The 24,934-nt window shown below is 33.7% G+C and overlaps 1 protein-coding gene across 1 annotated transcript in view; it reads right to left on the bottom strand.

The window, feature by feature from the left end:
• Positions 1–24,596, bottom strand: part of LOC128669131 (uncharacterized) — a 42,486-nt gene extending 17,890 nt beyond the window's left edge. Inside the window, exon 1 of the mRNA XM_053743644.1 lies at positions 24,371–24,596. Within this exon, the coding sequence (XP_053599619.1) occupies positions 24,371–24,446 (76 nt within the window). The 5' untranslated portion in view covers positions 24,447–24,596. The remainder of the gene's footprint in view (positions 1–24,370) is intronic.
• Between the last annotated feature and the right edge of the window lie 338 nt (positions 24,597–24,934).

Here is a 24,934-nt window from a genome sequence, read left to right as displayed (position 1 = left end):
TTGAAGTATGGAGAAGGACATAGAGTAGGTACCTAAATCCATCCCGGAAAAATAACAGTTACCGTAGGAAATAAACGCGGGAGAGGTTGTGGGCAGAAGCTAGTTATGAATAATTGTTCTTAATGCCAATAACTTATAGTTCCACTGCCGCGATTGTTGTGTCTTTCATTATTAATCTATATTGTCGTATGACTATGGACATTCCACTGAGAAAGCGTAATTATTCCATAATATTCAGCAATTAAGATATTAAAATATCCATCTGAATTTTGAAGCGGTGGTTGTGTAATAGTTAAGACTCGAACACACAACTCGATCGACACATGTTCGAAATTTACATCAGGAAAATATTGTGAGGAGACCTGTACAATTCTACTTGATACTAGATGTCTATAACTAAAAGTCATGTCACATGCCTTTAGGCGGACTGAATAAATTCTGACATCAGTATTAGAGCAATAACATTACATAATAAAGAAATGAATGCAATGTAAAATAGTTGCGTTATTTTCTCTTTCAAAATATTATTCTTTTTAAAAATACAACTATCTTGTCGTATGACAATGGACACTCCACTAAGAAACCGTCATTATTTCCTAGTATTCAGGTGCGCTGAGAGCCGAGAACAGTGTCGCTTGAGATAACGAATACATATAGAGAATATCTTTTCTGGTTTGTAATACTGAGTACAATATACCTACTGGTTGATTTTCTTACGTAAATATCACAATAATCGGTCCGGTAGATTTTGCGTGAAAGAGTAACTAATATCCAAACATATATACATTCACACATACATCATCACAAACTTTCGCATTTATAATATTAATAGGAATAGGATTGTATGTATATACATATTGTATAGGTATTAATACACCTTAAAGACTGACTTCAGAAATCCACCATTTTCAATACAACCCTCGCCCAGCATCCCCGCGACTTTTCCAGTCAATTTGATTCCAACCCCCACAATAGAACCGGATATCTGAGCCTCCGGTGGTTGTGGAATTAAATATAAATAACACCAGAGTTGGGTTACTTGATCGAATTAAAAAATAATATCGGTCCACCGATGTTTTCTCGAACGATTGAAAATTGTAATTTTTGTACATGTATTTGTCGACCATTTTGTAAAATAAAAAAACAAAGAGTTGCTTTGCTTTGCTTGTTTTGTTTTCTTATTTTACAAAACGGCCAACAAATATTTATTATATTTTGGAATAATACACAAATATTTTGTCTCGATTTGGCGTTGCTGTAACTTAAATAAAATTAAACTTATGAAAATTAGGTTCATAGTTAAATGTTGCATTCATAGATTATTACCATTTAAATATAGATTTTTCCATATCTTTTTTTTTGAATTTTCACTTTCACATTTTGACAAAATATTAATTACAAACAAACAGCATTTGTAGATTCGCCATCAGCACGCAAAGAAGAAGAAGAAACACTGATTTTCAAACTTTAACAAAAATCTAACTTTCGTACTTCTTTAACATAAATCTAAAACTAAAGTCCTCACGAAATAAATGGTAAATATATTCGTAATACGAACTATTTTTTGCGAAAACCCTTTTCATATTGAGTGACATTTTGAGACCTTAATACTCTCCTTGAAATGCAATCCCAAGCTGCAGACGGAGGGTTTATATGTGTATTTTGTTATCTATTTTTGCAGGCTAAACGTTTTAACTGTAGGTAAAAAAAAAAAAAAACAAAAAATTCTATTTGTTTCTTATTTGTAAGTTTTATATTTACACTGTCATGTTGTGTACATCATCATTTGCCCTACTTTGTCCCATCATCTGGGGTCGGCGCAAATGTCTGTTCCCTCCACAATTCTCTATCTTTCTCCATATTTGGATCCACCCCCAGCAACCTCACATCCTCCCTGACACAACCCATCCATCTCTTCCTAGGCCTTTCCTCAGTAAATGATTCCCTTCTCTCCTCATCACGTGTCCAAATCAACCGAGTCTATTACCTCTAATTTTATCATTTATAGGCCCAACTTTCAAACTTCCTCTGATATAAATATTCCTTACACTGTCCATTCTGGCAACCCTGTTATGTTGTGTACATAAATAAAAAAATACGTAAGGTATACTTTTTAAAACCTTATCTTAACACACATAGAACAATAAACCTTATCTAATACAACATAATGTGTCTAGTACTCGAAGTCTTGATTAATCGTTTAAACTCCAGACGACATTATAACATGCTTTCGTATTATAATAATGTCGTTCAGAGTAGTCAGTGCGGGTTTGCATTTCACATCTCACCATCGAACCGACCGATTTAAAGTGAGACGCTGCAAACCAATCATATTGCGCCATTGTGACGCAACGACAACCACACTGCAATGTTCGCCCACAGGTCTCTAATGGCAATTAAAACCTATAAAAATAAATATTAATTTTACGGTCAACTAAAATAAATTATGTATACGCTAAAGTTAAATTCCTCAGTTTCAAACTACCTATAACCAACACATAACTCGGTAAATCTTGTAAATCTGTGCCCATATTTCGGTGACCTCAAGCATGCAGCCCTGGGTCAGCCGTATAGAATATTCATGATAATAACCACTGTTTTAAACCCCGAGTGTACGTTGCCTACATTTGGCCAATGTGTATTGCAAATGTTTGATCCAAGCTACAATCCCTAAATAATATTATAAATGTGAAGTTGTTTGTTTGTTACCTCTTCAAGCCTCTTCTTGAAATACATCCCGGAAAAAAAATTACACGTGGGAAATTTACGCGGGTGAAGCCGCGGGCAAACGCTAGTACTTACATAAACCAACGTATAATCTAATCCAAATAAATCATTTGGATTAATTAGCTTTTCGAATTAATTTGAAATCGGAATTTTACTGGTTCTATTTTTGTGCCCTAATTTTGGATTAATGGTAATTAATTAGCTTTTCAAATTATTTCGAAATTGCTATTTAACTGGTTTTATTATTGTGCCCTAATTTCATATTACTTGATATGTAATTAGAGACCACTATCCAATTAATTTGTAACTTGTAATTTGTCGACATATGTAATTTCATTCGTCGATTTTACTAACATTGCTATACTTAAGTATTACTGACAACATGGACCCTATTGTCTGAAATATATTAATAAATTTCAATAATATATTTTAATCACGACATAATTCATATTTCCATACAATTTTTTGTATGTCCGTCTGCCTACCACGCTTTAACAGTTAAACCGTTTAGCAGATTTTGATGAAATTTGAATTACGTTACCACACATAATGACCCGAAGTATATATGTACAGTACCACAAGCGGAACTAGTACCTATTATAAATTGTTCCAAATATTGGTCCCATAATTGGTCCAAATATTGGTCTCAACGTTGCAGACTTTATACTAAACGCCATACATTATACAGTACTGGGCGGTCTCACCCATTAATAATGGTTTCTTGCTACGCCGTGCCTCTGACAGTAACGATCATATAATATTCCCCGTTTATCTGCCTGCTTTTTATTAATAAAACAGTTTGTGTGAAAAATAGGATATTACCGTACGAACTCTTAGGTACAAAGTTGAAAAATCGGATTTTACATACTTGAAAATTTCAGAATATGTTTCCGTTTTTTAAATCAAATCATAACCTAACATATTATCAACAAAAATGTTGTCTATCTATCAGTGCTTCATCATCATTATCTGCAAACCTACGTTGGTAAGATATGCATATCTCCTAACAAACTTCACGTCTGAAAATTAACTCAAACCAAATCAAACGTCTACAATATCCATTACAACTGAAGTCGAGTTCCAAACAACTTCAAACGTAAATTCTGGGATCGAAATCACTCGGGCAGATTGTAGTGTTGTTAAACTGGAACTTGCCCGGGGAATATTTTATGATATTCGAACTATTCGAGTCTATTGAGCGAAATTATTCGAGTACTTCACAAGCCGCTGTACAGTTATATCGTTTGATAGGTCCTTCACCAGACTGCCAGCAAAGTTAATATTTTGATCTAAACTCACTATATTATAGGATTAGAAAGCATACTAAACTTATTATGATTATATTATAGACTATGGCCCACAACTTCGTACGTGAAAATCCGGTTTCCGTGGGAATTTCAGGAAATCCCTTCTTAGTGCTCCCCTACACTGTCCTAAGAACCTATACACCATGTTTCAGCTTTCTACGCCCAGTAGTTTCGGCTATGCGTTGTTTGTCAGCAAGTCACTCAGTAACGCAAGAGTTTTGCATAGGTATATTGATTAAAGATGTGCGTGTGATCTGAGAGCCCACTTCTTGAATTTCTATGAAAATAGAACACTTCGACCGCACAACTCCCACCTGCCAATATGACGTTCATTGAAAAGTGAGCTTTGAAGCGTAGTCTGTAGACATACTTTAAATTGACAAACAATTTGCGGATCGCTCGCTGTCAGCTCATGTCTTGTCAATGTAATATAAATCTACAGTAGATGCTTTAAAGCTCATTGTTCAATGATTGTAATCTTGCCGATCTTTGAGCGTCTAAGCGACTTTGGTATATTAAAATATGCTGCTTATAAAAATACTGAAAAGAATCAGAAGTGGCAGCGACCGTTTGATTTAGTTTTATAAAACTGTGTATGGATGTAAGAAAAAACACAGCAGAAAATATTGTATACAAAGTGATACACGTATTTTAAAACCTTATTGCAAGACTTTATCCTCCGGGCTTTTCACACAGACGACGTGGAAGTTTCAATTAATTAATTACAGAGGGAACAGTGGACAAAACAAAGTAGTGGCGCACAAAAATATTCTTGTTTCAGAGATGAAAATGAGAGGAATGTAGGTCAAGCTATTCTAGCTGGTTCTACTCGGGAAGATGTTTTTAGTGATGAGATATTTAGACTTTCGAAAATTATGTCAAAAATTTTATCTAGGCACTCAACAAATTTAAGCTTAATCAACTATCTTCAACTTAAATAAATCGACTTATTTTACAGACTTTAATACTTATTTTGATCTATTTTTACTTTAAATAATCTATCTTTTCTTTATGATTTAAAGATCGTTTAATCTCCACTTTAAAGTCCTTCATCGTACTATAAGTGCAATACGTGCATTTTATTCGACCCAAATAATTTCAAATGTAATGAATTAATTATGTTGAATCCATACTAATCTTATGAATGAGAAAGTCTGTCTGCCTGTTTCGCTTTCACGACTAAACCGCTGGACCCGTTTTGATGAAACTTGATATTCAGTAGTTAAAGACTCCCGTTCAAACATAGGCTACGTTTTTTTTATCAAGATCTGCTCCCAAATGACTATAATGGCAGGTGAAAATTTATTGGGGGTGAAAATTTAATGGTGAAAGTTTGTATGACAATTGGTCGCAGAGAAACTAACGCGAGTGAAGCCGGGGCAAAAACTAGTAACTTATAAAAGCTGTACTTATATGAAGAAAAATTATATAAATTTTATAACAAGGCGAACTCAATGAACTTTATAATTGAATGTTAATTCATTAGTGCTGTCATAAAACTATGACCTGACATAAAAATGTATTTTTATTTTCGTTCAAGTTTTAACATCGATGTATTATAAGGGAATTACGGCCATAAATTAAACTTAATGACCCCCCACAGTTTGATAACATTAAGTGGTACAAGCTTCCGTGAAATGAAACTTGTTACAGTGCATGTTGCTTCAAAAATCATTTCAATAAGCTCAATTATATTCAGTACTAGCTATTGCCCGTAGCTTCGCTCGCGCGATATTTCCACGGGAACATTTTCCGGTACGAAACCGTACTCTATCCATTTCCATCCTTTAAACTACATGTATGCAAAATTTCAAGAAGATTGGTTTAGTAGATAGATGTTACCAAAGTAAAAATGAGAAAGTGTCCGTGTACCAAATTCCATTAAAATCCGTCCAGTAGATTTTGCACAAAAGAGTAATAAACATACACACATACATCCTCACAAACTTTCGTATTTATAGTATTAGTAAGATTCCTCTTAAAACCAATTATTTTCTTAAGCGATCATTATTATGTAATTTTAAAACTTGTGCATTATCTTTGGCCGGAGCTTGTCTATTTTTATATTTATTTTGTTTTCTAATTATCTATGTTGTTTATTTCGTGAGTCCGCTCATAAATTAATATTATCGATATCTCGGGATCTAAGCAACGTGTTGCGATGAAACCTATATCAAATTTTAAGTTAGATCTTCCGCTATACAACTATAAGACCATCTTCCATCTAATAGTTTTCGCGTGATGCGCGAACAAACATACAGACAGGACAGACAAAAAATCTAAAAAAAAATTTATTTGGCTTCTATTAATCCCATAACGACGCCCCATAAGTATTTTTCTTTAATATCTCCTACGCACAGATATAGCCAACTTACAGTTTTGTAATAATATATAGATTACATAGATTACCTATATAAAGTCATATTGGTGTAGGTAATATTATGTATATAGTAATTTATGTATAATAATCATCGTGTACCTCAATGGCCTTATTAATAGTAACGTCAGTTCCAAGATTCGCTTATCAATGTGCCGTATTGATTTGTATGAATAATTAAGTCAGCACTTTGCATCCTCTAATATTAATGACAAACGAACAGACAGTTATAAAATCTAATAGCTCCACACTCAGTCATACCATTGACAGAAATAATAATCTTTGATGATAATTGTATTTTGATTGATAAGTTGAAATTTCTTGTAAGTATAATATTATTTCAGCGAACACATTCTTATATAATAATGGTGTCACTATTTATGTTTTCTCTCTCTCTTCTTTCATCCTCACGTGTTCGTTAATGTATTCGGAGCTGTGACGCCCCGAAGCCCAGGGTTCGTGTAAAAATATATATTTTTCAAGATTTAGCTATGATTTTACGACGGCTGCCTGCCTGACGTAAACCCTGTTTGGGGAAGTTATTGTTGCTTATCAACTGTTAAGGCATGTGTTCCTTAGTCGCCTCGTACTCGCGAGGAATTGGAGTGATCCTATTCTGGGGCGGAACCACACGGTATTAAACATTGTCTGATTCAAACTGGAGTTGCGAGATTCCGCCCGAGATATAGTGACATACCGACATACATACATTGCAAGTTAAATAAAACCTTGTAAAAAATATACTCAAACACGGCTATTACTATGTCAATATAATCAAAATAGCTCTTGCCCGCGGGTTCGCCCGCGTAAATTTTCCACGGGAACAGTTATTATTCCGAGACTAAAACTACTTACCATATGTCCTTCTCTATTTTGAGAAGATATAAACAAACTTACTTACACATTTACAATATTAGTTAAGCAATATATAGGATACACTCATATAACTAAATTCGGTATTTAGATTTTTAACTTTCAAACAAGTAACATACAAGTAAGCATGAATTTGATAACCTATATATATGTCACGAAAGTATAAAAAAGCATATAAAAATGTGACAACGTAGTAAAATTGATATAACATCACCTATGTAACTCCGTGTTTTATGTACTCAAGTTTTATTAGACGGGAAAATATATGTGACGAACAAGAATGGTTGTAAAATAAAAAAAAATATTTGGTGTAAAAATTTACTTTGTTTATTTTAACTAATCCTCTACTTACTCATTATTTTTTGATAAATATTTCTGACTGTCACACTGAAGGTCCCGGATTCGATTCCCGGTCGGGTGGATGTTTATCTATATGATGTATGTATATGTTATAAAATATATAGTATAACGATACTATAATGAACGGTAGTTATGGGATACTAACTTAACGAAGTTAGTATCCCATAACTCTAGTGTCGAGCTGGGTGCTCTCTTACTCTCTCGCTCTCTCTCTCAAATCTCAATGTGAGATTTGTGCCTGTCTATTTATTTATATACAGTAGTTTTACAGTAAATCTACAAGGAGTCTAAACTAAGTGAGGGAAGTGTTTCCTCTTGCCTGGCAACACTGAGTATTACCGTTAATCATGGATTTAGTAAGTACTTCACAGAGTACCTACTAATTCAATGCCGTTAATGTAATTCATCAATAACTGACAAGTGACAACTATTGTCAGAACTGACCCATGTCATAAACAGAAATCATTTTGTTTACTTCAATTGTTTTCATTCAAAAACATTAATCTTCATATTGCATGTTTTATGTTTACTGTATTGTTTCTTCTCGAACTTTTTTATTATTGAAGTGAAAACTTCTTTAGCAGCGTTGTGCACTTTATGTGATGGGTAAAAATGTTAAACTCGCGTCAGGACACGTGACCTGATCGAAAATTCGTCAGATGTCGAAAGTGCACAACGTAATATTTAAGTTTTCACTTCTGCCGGCCCTCCAGGTAGGAGTGCAAAATGTTTTATTTTTATTATCGATGATTTCGAGATAATATTTTTTACACACCGTAGAACTTATGATAAGGACCAACAATATTTAAATGAGTGTCTTTTAGCATTTGTTTCAGAACCACTCCATATATTCCTGTATGCAGTTGACAGCAGACAGATAACAAGCAGGGTTGACGTCAGGAAAACGGCCGGTTGTACACTTAATCATAGCTGAATCTTCAAAATTGAAAGTTTTGCTTTTGCTCTGAATCCGGCTCTTCGAATCACAGACCCACGCAACTTTATAACATAAGTTAAGTACCAACCTGGTACTTATGTTATAAAATTGGTGCTGGTGGAAGCGGTGGTGGTGTAATGGTTAAGACACCCGCCCGTGGATCGAAAGGTCCCAGGTTCGATCCTACTCGTGCCACATGAATTTTATCGACCACCACTTGCTTCCGGTGAAGGAAAACATCGTGAGGGCACCTGCACACTGGTTGATTATTATTAACTTGTGTGTGAAATGGAGAAGGCAGTGGCAAACCACTCCGTCAGTAATGCCAAAAGAAAGTTGTTGTGTGTGTTTAATTCCACGTAATGACCACGAAACCCTCAGCCATGAGGAACGACTATGAAGAAGAAGTAACCACTAACAAACCTATTCTCCAAGTACTTTAATATTAAATACTTACAAACTTGAAAGCACTTTTCATCCACAACGTCAGAAAAATGGCATCGGTACACGGAAAAGTAATTACATGATATCGCGCAGAATCAAGATGCGAAGCTTCGTCACGGAACCCATTAAAAGTTTCCGATTGAGACGTGAAAAATGAGAGTAGTCATTCCAGACCGCCATTTTATAATGCACATGACTCGGTAGAACAAGCTTCTCTTTCACGCTTTAGCGGCCTCATTACTGCTGTGGCAGTTACAAGTAAACTTATTTTGTCTCTTCTAGTGTCCGCCAAAATGTGTAATCTTATTGCTAATATTATAAACTAGTGGCTCGTCCCGGCTTCGCTCGGGTAAAACTAACCTAACATAATCTATTCTACTAATATCATAAATGCGTAAGTTTGTGAATAGTATGTTTGTTACTCTCATGCAAAATCTCCTGGACGGATTGGTACACGAGTAGAATATAACCTGGAATGATACATTGGGTATATTTTATCCCAAAAATCCCACGGGAACAAAGCCCTGGACCGTAGCTAGTAAATATAATATATAATACACACCTAAACTTTCCTCAGGAATATCACAATCAATTAACTATATCAAAAAACACAGTTTTAAAAATTAAATCATACATAGGGACAAATAGAAGAAAGCGACTTTGTTTTATATTATTTGATGTTGTGAGTGATGTAACAGACCCTTTTTTCACGTCAAAATGTAATATTTTTATAGAGATAGTTGAAAGGATGTAGATTGAGCCACATATGCTATTTTTGAGCGCGGGAAACAGCTACGTCAGTACAAAATAGATTAAATAAAAACAAATTGATTTATTAAAAATGCTAGCTAACAACTAAAGATGCCGAAATACGTACATTGCGTTGGAGGGAAAAAAGTAGGTAAACAGAGAGGTGGCTAGACGTAATACTATTTCTGTATCGAATAGTGAACTAAAAACCTCTACAATTAACGTCCAAGTTAAAAGCTTAAATTGAGTTCTTCCACGTTTTAGTTTACCATATATAACAGTTACCATATTTTAATTTTTAATTAACTTTCAACAAAGTAACTAACACCTCCACTTCAAACTTTTGTAAACTATGAATAATTTATACTTGAAAAAATACGAGTATATTCTTCAACAACATGACTAATTAAAAACCCCCGAACAGCTGAACCGATTTTGATCAAACATATCTAAGAAGTTGCGGATGACAGGTAACTTATTAATTAAGCTACCCTTAACTGATAATAAAACTACTTTTAAGATACAAAACTCTAACACTCCTGCGGTGACCCCTTCCATCTGGTGGACCGAAGTCTGTTTGCTTGCTCAGTTGTTTAAAAATAATAATTATATATAATTTTTACAATTTATTACATTACAAAAGCATAAAATAATGTTATAAAACGTTTCCTAGAAAAATATTTCAACCTAAATATTGTTGAAATACTTCGACGATCGAGTAAAAACGTATATTTTGGGTTGTCAGTTTAATCACGCGTCCCAAAACAACCCTTTCCTTGCTAAATATATCTATGGGGTAAGTTCTATAGAAAATGTACATATTCTTTGGGCATATGAGGCAAAAACGTTAGTAAGATTCGGGTTATGTAAAGCGTCCCTAAGGATACCCCGGGAACGATTCTCGCAAAAAGGAGATTAAAATATGGAGATTACAGAATTTGTGCTCAATTCAATCGAATTGAGCACAAATTCCAATGCCATGCCAATTTACTTTCTTTTATAGGCATTTTCTTTTTTTTTATATAATTAGAGTTTTAAGTCATCTTAAAGTCTTTTTAACATGGATTTTATAAAGAGTGGGGTCATGGACCATAACTAAATATATGATCATGAAATATTTCACACTAGTTCTTTCTCTCCCTAATCTCCGAATTTCCCGGTAATGTTCGGCGCTGTAACGCCGCGATCCCAGGAGTTGACGAAAAATATAAACTCATTATTTTAAAGATTCGGCTATGATTTTATTGTCTCCCTGACGTCAATACTCCTTGGGACTATCAGCTGCCTACGCTATGTCTCCCTCAGTCGCCTCGTACGGCACCACGGGGGGATTTGCTAAGGTAGAATCACACGCCCCTATAAAATTGATTTCACTCTGGCTATCCATATACATACTCATTATATTGTGTGAAAAGGATGAGTGTATGTAAAATGAAAAGAACATTGGTGTGTGTTGGATCTAAAGCGTTATTTCAATCTTTCTAGGGAATGCCCGATTTGAATGTCTTAATATACACGTAATTCACAAACATATGATTTACTATCTGCGTCCCGCAGGAATTTCGGGATAAAAGTACCAAATTATATAACAATCCGTTTAGTAGATTTTGCGTGAAAGAGAACTAAAAACTTACATCCTCACAAAATTTCGCTATTTTTACCTGTCATGTCGGCCGAAACCAGAATGTTTTTAGGAAATTTTCACCTGGAATTTTGTAAAATACCCTTTATATTAAGCAAGGGTCTTTACAACATTCACTAAGATACAAAATTCTCAGGCTACGGATATGCGGTTGGCATTTTTTTCATCGGAACTGTACTTTTTGTAAGTAAAAGGTTGAGGTCAACCACACAGGCCTGACACTAAAAATTCCCTTTTCGTAACAGATTGCCGTCTCGATAGTGAGAAAAGGCGTATATGTTACAATTCGGCCTAAGTTAGAAACTTAGAGTGAAACTCAACGACTTTGACGAAATTGACTAATGCAACTCAATCTTAAAATATGGTAGCAAAGTTTAGTATTTTTCATATACTCTTTCACCCCCTATTACAGGATTTTAGAGGTTGACTTTTCATAAACAAATTAGTTTGAATTCGGTTGAGTAGGTGATTCTGAATTTTATTAAAATCGGTCTAGCGGTTTATTCATGAAAGTGTATTAGATTTAATAGACTTTCCCACTTATTACATGTTATCCAAATTATGAGACAAAACATAGACTGGCCAATAGAATGATTATTATTAAAGATAGTGTATTTTTTATATAAAACCTGTATGTTATAGTTACCTATATTTTTTTCAAAATAAAACTAATTATTTTAAAAAAATTGTCATTCTAAACATAACGCTCTCTTTCGCCCCTATTTCATACCACAAACATAAGCGGAATACATAAAAGTCACGCACCAACGGCTCAAGTATCGTAGTTTAGCGGGATGTGGAATAGGTCGTTAAGGACCAGTTTTGTGCGTTTTTCTCTCACGTCATCGAATAAATACGAAACTTGTGTCGGCCTAATCGGATTTCTTACGGGGTGACACCGAATTAGCTTCGTGCGTGTGAAGTTAAAGAGGCAATGATTTGTTTTGGGGTCCGCGATTATTTTTTTTAATGGAATTTTTCATATTTCGATGAAATGATTTAGACTACAATCGTTCGAATGCGCTCTATTCTAAAAGCTAACACTTGACAAGCAATTCAAAAAAAGAACGTAAACAAAATCCTCTTCTTTCGTAAATCGGTTTAGAAGGTACAAGAAACTAACAAAATTAATTGACACTCGAGCCCCACAGTTAGCGACAATGACAAGCATGACTCTGCTGCTCGCTAAGTAATTACACACACGTCATATTCTGAGCAGGAGGGTAACCATATTGAGCACGTATTATGACACCACGTCGTTGAAGATATTTTTTTTATGTATTATCGGTTAGTGATCCTATCCAGCCAGTATTTTTTCTTATCCGTTTTCTTTTAATTTCTTTTTTCAAATCTGATTTTTTGGCTGTGCTACAAGCTTATAACCTTCGTCCGATTTGTACAGTTCTTTTGCGTTTCTTCTGTTCTCATTCCTTAATATATTTTTTCGAATGCAAATATTGATAGACAAAATTTTACAATGTACAGTCGGGTTGAGATACAGCACGGACAGGGGTTGAAACCTAAACCTTCACTTATAACTTACTACTACGGAAGGTCAGGTTAACTATCCTATATACTGTGTATATCAAAATTTGCAAAAATGATATTTAAAACATTTCACCTGGTTTTCATAATGTAAGTAAATTATTTTTGCTATTTGTAGAAATCAAACTATCCATTATTGTTTTTAACATTTACCTAGTACTATATTTGGCTTATTTTTTTTCAGTTTATAGTTTTTACTAGATCAGAACTGTCGGTAACTTGATGTGTTGTTGACTGTACGCGTGATATCTTATAGCCACCAATTCTTTAAGCTTTTAAGCAACGATGAAAATAACAATTACTATTTATACATTTTACTTAGGAAAGGAATGAATATGTGAATATTTTGTATAAAAATGGACCAAAGTCATGTTCACGTCTGAGCCATAGCAAAATAACTAAACAATTTGAGTGTTCCATAAAATTTAACGGGACACTAAAACGTATTTTGTAAGTCACCTTTATCTAAAGTGTCAACAATGAGAATGTTATCTTTATTGGATTACTCTAACTTTTCATTTAAACGCTTATGGTAATAGCTATGAGATTGTTTTGTGCAAAGGTTGGTCATTTCTGAAAAGTTTTTATGTTGATTGGACATTATTTTGAGACTGTAATGACTTGTACTTCAAAGACTACGTAAATCTATTGGTTTCTCTCTCTCTCTTACCCTCGCGTGTTTCATTGGGCTTTGACGCTTTGAAGCCCAGGATTCATGTAAAAAATCTGTATATATAAAACTCTTGCGTTACTGAGTGACTGAGTGACTGAGTGACTGACTGACTGACTGACTAACTGACTGACTGACTGACTGACTGACTGACTGACTGACTGACTGACTGACTGACTGACTGACAGACAACGCACAGCCGAAACTACTGGGCGTAGGAAGCTGAAATTTAATGTGTATGTTTCTAGGACAGTATTGGGGAGAACTAAGAAGATATTTCCTGAAATACGAAAACTCACATACGAAGTTGTGGGCAAAAGCTAGTCAACTATATATTTTTTTATGATTTGGCTGTGCTTTTAAAAACGGCTGCTTGACTGATGTCAATCCTATTGGTTGCCTATCAGCTTTCTATCCCTTACTCGCCTCATACGGTATCCAGGGGAGAATTTGTAGTGGTCCTATACGAGGACCCTATTGCTAATTATTGTGATCCCCCACAGCAAATATTAATCTGATTCTTATTATTATATTATTTTGTGTTTTTTTATTAATTGTATAACAATGTCCCAAACTTCCTTCAGACATCTGGCGACCCTAATATATTTCACACCGCCGGCGCGGAAGGTTTGAAAGCGAGAAGCTGACTCGTAAGTAAATGTAATGAAAATCGTTTGCTTCACTTGCTGGATAAAAGGGGTGTGTGAAACATGGATTATAACCCATGTAAACTTAACACCAAACTAATATTATAAATACGAAAGCTTGTTTGTTTGTTACTGTGATATCGCAGTCGATATAGTCCAGAGGGATGATGGTGTCGCGGAGCTAATAACAACACGGCGTACGCAACAAGCATTTATTCCAAACTGGCTATATAATGACATCTCGCAACCAAGATATTTAGACTACCCACCACCTTTTATAATATACTAACTTACATACAACTTATTACTATACTTTGACGACCTCGATGGCGCAGTGGTAAAGTTCTTGCCACTGAACCGAGAGGTCCCGGGTTCGATCCCCGGTCGGGTCATGATGGAAAATGATCTTTTTCTGATTGGTCCGGGTCTTGGATGTTTATCTATATATGTATTTGTTATAAAATATAGTATTGTTGAGTTAGTATCCCATAACACAAGTCTCGAACTTACTTTGGGGCTAGCTCAATATGTGTGGTTCGTCCTAATATATTGTCCTAATATATATATATATATATATATATATATATATATATATATATATATATATATATATATATACATCACAGGTACCTCCATGGAGAAGGACTCATCCCTAAAAAATAATTGCTCCCTTGCTGGAAATCACGCGGGCGAAGCTAGTTTAACATAAATGTAGATAACTAGTAAAAAATATGTTCTATTATTTGGATTAAGACAGTAATTAGAATTTATATTCAAAAATCTTTTCCAAAAAAATCCCCAATCAGAATTGAAAGCTCATTTAAATTCCATTACGAAGATTATAATATTGAAACTGACTATTGCCACAGTACAGATTAATTATTTCAAAGTCAGATATAATAGTTATTGTCTTTCTTAAAATTTCAAAAAAATTCTAACTACAATTCCTTATGGTAATAGCTATGAGATTGTTTTGTGCAGAGGTTGGTCATTTCTGAAAAGTTTTTATGTAGATTGGACATTATTTTGAGACTGTAACGACTTGTACTTCAAAGACTACGTAAATCTATTGGTTTCTCTCTCTCTCAAATTCAAATCATTTATTCAGAAATTAGACCTTCACAGGCACTTTTTCTCGTCAATTTTCTGATTCAAAATCTCTGAAAACTAGGGATATCGAACCCGTTAATTTAATAAGTTAAATAATTATACTTTTTAGCATGTAAATTTTTGCAATAAACTTTTACTATAAATATTAATGGAATTATTCTGATTATTGTAAAAGGACCAAGGTAAAAGATAAAATGAATTTATTTGTTGCAATAAATATTACAAGACAGGTACATTACATACATTGCAGAAATTTTACAAATTCATCTTGTAAACTATGACTGCTACACAAGTCAATTTCAAAATATAAATCAATTAAAAATACAGGGTTTCCGAGCCAAATAGTACTTTTGACAAATAGGTTTAATCTATTTTAATCACATCATATTGTTTTTCATTTCCAAAATAACTGGCTCGACTATTATTGTAAAACACTCTATTGTTTTAATAACGACTTAATTATTTTAGTCGAATAGGCATACAATGGACATTTAATCGAGAATCGATATCGAGTAAATTTTAAGCAATTTATCATCCAACGACAGGGTAACCACCTTAGAGTAATTACTCCATTATAGAACGCGTGCACTGACTTGCGTAGACGGGTAATATACGTAGGAAACAAATGTGCTAAGCCGTTCCCACCTGGCTCCAAAGGAAGGAACAAACACAAAAAGTGCTGGCTTTGATGTCGTAAAGGAATGTGAAGAAGAAAAAATAGAAATTTTAATTTTAGTTATATTTTAATTTAAGATAACAGTAAGTAATGGGGAAAGTATTCAGATGGAAAAACGCATGTAATAAGAGTAATAACCATATTTCTTGTAAATTCTAATCAATGTATTAAAATACTAAAATGTACTTAGTACTGAAATGACATATAAAATTTCGGCATTCTGCAGCTTCAAATGATGCAAAGAAAACGAGATCGAGAACTTTTTCATATTAAATTTATGTTATTTATCGCCTTGTTTCCCCATCGGTCGTGCATAAAAATCTGATTGTAACCAGTTCAATCCAGAATATATTGTGCGCGCTACGTATCGCTTGGTATCCAAAAGTTACACTACATTTTATTATGTCCACATTTAAAATTTTTATTACCATGGTGGTAATTAGCCATATAACGGTGGTAATACCGATAGCAATGGCCACCAAATACCAAATAGTATGTTAAGCTGGAGTATATTTTTCTTTTTTAAAATTACATACTGTGTCTCTTCATCATAAATTTACAGACGAAGCGAACAGGGTGACAATTTTTTATTTTTAGTAAATTAAAATAAATTGTCATACCTTGTCGGTGATCATTAGTCAATCCTTGAAATAAAGAAGACATTTGTTTTAATAGTTCTATTTACAAAGCAACATTGATGTGACAAGCATTTTTTCTATATAAATTAACTATACTTGGAGGCTTATTCTGGATCACAAAATCTCAACGTACAGAGAATATCGAAATATCAAATGTAAAGATCAAAGATTAGTCAAAACCGTAAAACGCGGTAGACAGTGCGTTAAACCGTTTATGTCCTATAGAGTAAAAGTATCCGATGCAAATAAGTAAAAAAAAATAGTTACCCGGCAAAAAATGGTAAAGAGGGGCATCGGTGCGTAATTCCCTGTACATGTCCATTTGGAGCGACCATTAAAACCGGCAGCGTTATCTTTACCGGTTTTTGCTTCCGTCGATATAAAGTAACCCTTTTTGACGTTTCGTTGAAAGATTTGCATATTCTTTTTGAAGTGAAAGTAAAAAGTTGTTCCGTGGAGGGTATTTTTAGTACCACTGTTCATTTTTGTTGTTTTAAATCATTGAAATGAATTTGAGATAAACGAAATATATTTAAATCATATAAAAATAATATTGTATAATATCTGACAAAAAAATTATGAATGTCAATTTTTTTGTGACGCAAAAAATTTTAAGTATACTTTACTTTATTTAAAATGATTTTATAATATAAGTAACATAATACTTTAAATTTTATCAATAGTCAACATTTGGGCCAAACAGAAAATGTTATTATATTTAAATCCTATTATAATTCGATAGTTTGTGAGTATGTTTGTTAATTCTTCACACTCAAACGGCTAGGCCAATTTTTGTGGAATTTGGTATTATATATTTAAAAAATAATAATCACACGGGTAATGCCGCGGTCTGCAGTCTAATTCTAGCTGGTCGCTCTAGCAATCTAATTGTCATGAATGATTGATAATCTATGACGATAACAGCGACAAAGAAGCAAAATAAAAAAATGAACTTGCAAATGATATAATCACCGAATCACCCTCCGAGTCATTCATGTCCACATCTTCCGGTTATTTATACGTATTTATTAAAGTAATTGACCGGTGTTTCTGTAGGGGAAGTCGTAATTTTTGTTAAGTCAGATTTATAGATATTAAATTGACAGATGTGTTATAGACGAAACTATAAATAAAACTGTTAACCGGAGTGACTTTTCGTTCATAGTGCAAAGGGGACTAGGCTAGATTTTGTGCCAGAGTCGCAGGTCGTATCTCTTAGGGTTCAGTACTACAAATTGAAAAAAGATCTAAGCAAACATCTATTTGAATAATGATTGTTTCAAAAAATCCTCACAAACATTCGAATATTCTAAGTTATTTGAGAAAATAAGTTATTATCTCTAGTATTTTTAATTGATAATTGCTACATTAATATTTTTATTTGCTAAAAACATAGGACCATTTTATTAAAAGTATTTTTTAAGTTAATGGTTTACTTGCACGCTGACCAACAAATGTTTGAAAAAAGATTTAGCGAAATAAATTACCGACATAGATTCTTTTGGCCTCATATTTTACAGCAGCAGTCATTAACGTCATGGCAAGATGGCCGATCCATGAAATTTATGTTGTTATAATGCTATGCCGGGCACACGGTCACTTTACATATTTATGCGGGTTCTTGTGACATCGATCCCTGATTTGAGTGTTGAACCACTGTATACTTGGTATCAAGTACATAGTTAAATTCATACCATAGATTTATGAAGAAAAAAAAATTTTTTTTCATTATCTCTATGAAATGGTTTTTTAGCTTTGTGGTAATTATAATCCTTGAAATGTTTTTTTGTGAGTGAATGTTTTTTTTTTTCTCTCTCTCTCGTAATAATTAAAATGAGTTCGCTCCCTTTCGTTGCAGTGCTTTCAGTACGCGATGTTACTCACTTAACTATTTTTAAAAAATACTTATGTTTTTATGCACAGTGGCGCCATCAACTGTTCACTATGAGACTTTTTGATCAAATCCTATAAGATTCGCATACTTTCGGGATGAAAGTACCCTATGTGTTATTCCTAGGTATTACCTACTAATACCAAATTTAATAAAAATTGGCCCAGCCGTGTGGGCGTGTAGAAGTGAAAAACATACTCACAAACTTTGGCTCTTATAATATTATTGAGATACTTTGTCGGTGGTCTTATGTGAAATAGTTATTACAGAAAAGTGAGTTTGTTATACAGCAAGTTTCAAGCCTGTTTTAATATTCCGTTTGCGTAAGTCAAAAACGATAGGGTCGGGCTGGGAGCCTGTGAAATTGTGGGTCATAGTCATTTGTTTTTACATTTTTTCTCGCAGACTTTATATTTAATTTTTTTTCTCATAATTTTGCTAAAAATTTCGCTTATAATGCCAGTATTTAATTTTATTTGTTTACAAGTTCATGTATACGAAATGTAACACAGGATCCTTGTGTATTATTTTTACATTAACCTGTTAGTTGATAACACATTTGTCAATTGGCATCCTTGGAGAAAAGGCTGCGGTGAAGTTTGTCCGCGTAAGTCGGCGTAGAACTAAATTTTTGACGTCGTTAAGTGATGTATATCAACTTAAGTCAAATAATTATACATTATTATGAACCTATTTTATGAATATATATTTCTTTTATCTATGGTTATGAATTATACTACCTTTTTGTCTGTATGTAAGGACTGTAAGTAAGGCACTTCAATGTTACAGTTTAATACTAAGAAGATATATTAAGTATGTAACACTATTTTATATTAGGTATATACTTAGCGTATATTTTTTTAAAGTTTGACAGCTCGTAAATTGTTTCATAAAATTTATTAATGTTACTAGGTGACATTAATTTTATAATATTCCGAATGAATTTGAAAATACATAATGGCAATGTTATTATTTGATAATGAAGAGAGAATGAATGAACGAGTATTCGATAATGTAGAGAAAACATTCCCTTTTACGTCGTAACGGTAAAATAACACAGTAATGTTTTGAAAGTAATATAGTAAAAATGACGGTAATTATTATATTTTAATATAGCGACATTAAATTGAAAAAAAAAAAAAGTATTCTAATATAACAATTTGAATTAATATTTTTAATAGAACGTTTTAGAAATAAGCCTCTGTTTTGTTTATTATTTTCATTATAAATCTGTTATTCATAAAAAAGATAAGATAGCATAACTAAAGTTACGTTTTGTCATTATTGCACTTTTAAAATTTTGGTCTCAACAAACAGAGACATAACATACTTAACATAAAAGTATCTTTTTTATGAATAACGAGTAAGATTTTTTCTACCAATCAACGCACAAGTTGATGTTGGAAAAGGACTAGACGATGGAGATTATGAGAAGAACAAGGATTGATACAACATTTTGGAACTCTCATGTATACCAGTCAACTTTGACGTTAACTTTAACCTGCACTGCGCTGTTGCAACCAACTCTTAACCTCAAATACTAAAAATGGAATAAGCGGGGGAGATTGAAAACCACAGCATAAAACTGTGGCAATTTAGTGAATAAAATATATAAATCGGGCAGCTAAACGGGAAATGGCCAAATTGAGCAAGCACATCGATCAAGCAAATCGCACCTCATCTATAATGTATGGGAATTCAGTGCTTCGTTTGGATTTATATTTTTTATACAGTGTTATGAGGCTATGTCCAAGATCCTCTCATCTCCGCATGTTTCCAGTTTAATTCGGGACTGTGACGTCACGAAGTTAGGGTGAGCACAAATTTAACCATCAAATTATGAAGATTCTGCTGCTATTTTATAACTGACCACCTGCCTAACGTCAATGCTGTTAATTACAGAGAATAAAACAATTTTTAATCCATAAATACTCTTAAATTACTTATTCATAGAATGTCAAAATCAAAATTAAATCATTTATTCAGAAATTAGGCCTTCACAGGCACTTTTTCACGTCATATTCTAAATTAAATGATATTTACCAAGCTACAAACTACTAGCATTTCGGAACGACCACTGTTGAGAAGAAATGCCGAAAGAAACCGATTCAAACAGTGTTGGTCCCTATTATGCCAGAAAGGCTTACCATTTTTTAAATACAAATTGATGTATATTTTTTTATATGTTCAATGTTCTATACAAACCGAACTGTTTTTACATCGTATGTTCTTAGAAACTTTTTTCAATGATAAACTCAATATGAAATGTTAGTATTTCCTTTCACCAAATTATAAATAATAAAACGGAAAACTTCTACGTGAGTTGATATACAATAACTTCATAGGAGTTAGCCTGTTTTCAAGTTAAATATTCAGGGAATTTTTAACTCTTTCAAGGTGAGAAAACATTTATTTTTGAAATTCCTATAATTGTTATCTTTTAACACTTTCGCGGACGATTTATGAAACACAAAAGATTATTTTATTACTAGCGGATAATACCCGTCCCGGATTCTCCTGTTTAAAACCATAATAAATTGTAAACCCAGTTTCTCAGAAATTACACAATCTTTTGGTGAAAACCGAATGAAAATCCGTATAGTAGTTTTTAAGTTTTCGCGAACAAATAGACACACAGACGTAGCACGGGATATTGTTTTATAATATGTACGTATAACCTTGTCACGTATATCTATTATCATTATCGTTACAGATTCGTGATAAGAGCTCAATTGTTATGTAAGCAAAGGTGTTTTTTTTTTGTACGAGTTGAAAGTTCTGCCTTGACTCGATTCCAGGAAATGTTCTATAATTTTACCTATTACCTATTTTTATTTTATCAAACAGGTTTGAAATGCTGTCATTAATGTTAAAAGTGGTAGTTAAGTGATGCATTTTTAAAACCTATAGTCGACGCAGAAATTACAAGTAATTTTTAAACTGATATTTTTGTTAAAGTTCCCAACAATAAGCTGTCAAGTAAGAATAGAATTGCTTATTTATAACTTGATTGTGAGGTTGGACAAATTATTATCTATTAGCTTTTGCCAGCGACTTTACCCGCGTAATTTTCCTACGGGAGCAGTTATTTTTCCATCATGAAAGGTACTTGATTCTTCAATTTAAACTATATGTTTGCAAAGTCTTTAAGAAGATTGGTTGAGGACTATAAAGGGTTAACTATTCAAAAAAATTTTTTTTTTTTAATTTTTGTCTGTCTGTCTGTCTGTACGAGTATGTTTGTACGCGCATCACACAAAATCTACTGAACAGATCTGCATGAAATTCGACACAGAGATAGAATGTGGCCTGGATTCTAATCCAGGCCACTATATTCTAATATAGGCTACTTTGTATCCCGAAATTCTATCCCGAAAGGGGAGAAATAGGGAGTGGAAGTTTGTATGAAACTTGTTATTTTTGAAGTGAGACACGTAATATTTGTGAGGATTTTAACTGGTTTTCTTCTAAAGCAGCGACAACCTCATACGGCCGAGTTATATAAGTTTACTTTAAAGTATCAATATAACTACGCCTTCACATATCAATGGATCAAAACACCGTATCTAGTCTAAGTGTGGGTTACACTATCGACTTTGTCTTTAACTTTAACATGTGCTGCAGTAAAACGAAAAGTATGCTATTATATTTAATAAGAATTCTTTATTTGTCAGATCATAAAATCCATAAATTGTTAGTAGGAATCTTATCCTATGTTAGTAAGCAACAGTCCATGTATTTTAGAACGAATTGAGTCACTGTATCGAGATTCATGTGTGTGTCACGACACATGAATCTGTCCCAGTGATGACCCAGTGTCTCATTATTGGACAGTCAATCCTGTCAGACAACACATTTAGAATGTCGTTGGTGCTGCTCCGAATACGTTTAAACGTCAGCGGCGCGCCGGTTTTTTTCAACCACAACATTAGAACATGAGTGCTAATACTTTGCCCCAAAATGTTTAGTCGATTAATCGCACCCGATATGTTTGTTTTGGCTCCGGATGTCTGACGAACGTACAGGGCCAGTCACGTTTACTGTCTATATGTCTGTATATCTATATGTACACAATTGCGTATAGTATCCGACCGATTACGTGCCACAGGCAATACAATACGTGTAGATATTTGTAGATAGATAGATAATTCTTTTATTTGATTTGCGACAGACACCAAAGAAAAAACAGAGTCTTATAATAAAAAAACATAAAATTAAACAAATTGATGTGCTGCAGCAAGGCAAAAAGGCCACAACTCAGCGAAACTTTCTGCACCTTAGTGCAGAAACACTGATTTCGTGTAGCAACACGTTGTTAACACTAGATGTTGCCCGGGGGTTCGTTGCCCTGGGAAGTGAGATACAGGAGTCTTCCTATTTTAGGTATCAACTCACCATAATCCTTCTTCTTTTTTATTAAGATAATTTAAGTAATTCTTAAGTTGTTTTGTAAACTTTTTAGTGGTTATGGTGAGACAATAAAGATTTATTATTATTATTTGTATCTCTCAAGAGTTTCACGGGCCGTAGCCCGGTCCTTTGAGGCTTGCAAGGGGGCTTGGGTCCAACATATAAAGGCCTTGTGAGATGTTTGATCTGAAATGGTGTGGGGCACAATCCAAAGCATGCAGTCGCAAGCACACCATGGAGATTATTATTATTATTATAAGTGGTTGTCGATGAAAACTACTGCTTATATGAGTTAGTTCTGAGTCAGAATATACAGTGGTTATAAAACAGTATTAATCTAGTAAAAAAATAGTAAAATTAAAAATCCATAACTTTATGAAAATCAAGGTCGAACAGTGAACTTAAAAAGGTTATATTGATCATGTAAATAAACGTAATGGAACAAACGCAAAACAAATTTCTTCTTCTTTTTTGTACATAAATTATCGTAGTTTGTAGCTTTTTGAAAAATGACTACAATAATATTACTACACTACTTTCACGTCAAATTTTAAATTACAAAATTTGGCCTGATTTCTTAGTAAATGCTTAGATTTTGATTTTGAATTTTTGTGATTTTTTTTGGAAGTAAAATTTTGCTTCCTCAGAAGTATAACAAAATCCCTCATACCTGCACCAAACTCACACATAAGATCGCATATTTTAAACGTATATTAATTTCTTAGTAATTGACGCATTGGAACGAAACTAATCAACGATTTGTCAACGATTTGAAAATAATTGTCGATTTGTAATTTAGAAAAATCGTCATCACCTCTTTTGGTTAAAAGACTTAAATGCAGACTCGAGACTTAAATGCATCGAAGAGGTCAAGAACTATTTAGGAAAGATCTTCGAGCATATCACACACGAGCAAACTCAAATAAGCAATCCTATGAGTTTGATTTTATCCAAAAATAATTAGGTAATTTATTTTAAAACTGAAAATAAAAGACATTGAAATAAATATTTTACTTGTACTATTCAACAGATTGTTGGTACGACGTAAATTTTAATGAGAATTCAGTAAACCCTAATTCGTAGAAACCGTTAAATATTTAATCAGGAAAGGGAACATCCGTGTTTCGACCCAGAAACTTCCAAAGTCAAACATAAGGAAATGTAGGATGTTTAAAATACAAACGCGCCAAATTTACATATAACAAGAAAACCACTATTACCTAACAAAATAAAAGTGAACAAAAAGCTACTGTGGTGTGGAAGTGAAACGGAAAAGGTCGAAATTGTAACGGACGGACTATCCAAGCGTATCGAATGGCTTCAACCCGCGCGCACCCAATTTGACCCTTAAAACACTAAAACTTACCGTTAATACAGGTGAGCAACCACAGAAATGTGGTGCATATGTGCGTGAATGCCACACGCCTGATTTCGCGCACCATCGCACCAGTATCATCGATACAACATCCCACTCAACCAATGCAAACACCCCTTCGAGGACACTTATTATCACCGATGAGAATTTCACTCGAGTGACGTAATAGAAAGTTGTTGCAACCGAGGGGGGTTACTACACGTCTGCTCGCGACGAAGCTTCGAGAGCGACTGAACTGTGTAGCATGAGGGTAAATGCCTTGGGGGTAAGCAGGGAGGGGTATCATGTTTTGTGTCCTCACACAGCTATTTCCCTCAGAGGGACCACGTGCCATGTTTAGTCAATTTTCGACTGAATGGCCACTAGGGCTATTTGTATTTTTATTGTCGTCGTTAAACGAAACATCATTAGGAACGATCGTTTTCGTAGATGATTGCCTGCTTCTGTTAATTCACGTTTAATTGAACACCCATAAACCAATTTCAATTGGATTTCCGTTTTGGCTTTTGTTAAATAGTAGGTAGCCCGCTTTTTGTGTAGATCCGGTTTTTTAGT

Source organism: Plodia interpunctella, chromosome 4 (genome assembly GCF_027563975.2).
Source record: "Plodia interpunctella isolate USDA-ARS_2022_Savannah chromosome 4, ilPloInte3.2, whole genome shotgun sequence".
Classification (NCBI taxonomy): Eukaryota; Metazoa; Arthropoda; class Insecta; order Lepidoptera; family Pyralidae; genus Plodia; species Plodia interpunctella.
The sequence above is the reverse complement of the archived record's forward strand: the minus strand, read 5'-3'. Positions and strand labels throughout refer to the sequence as shown.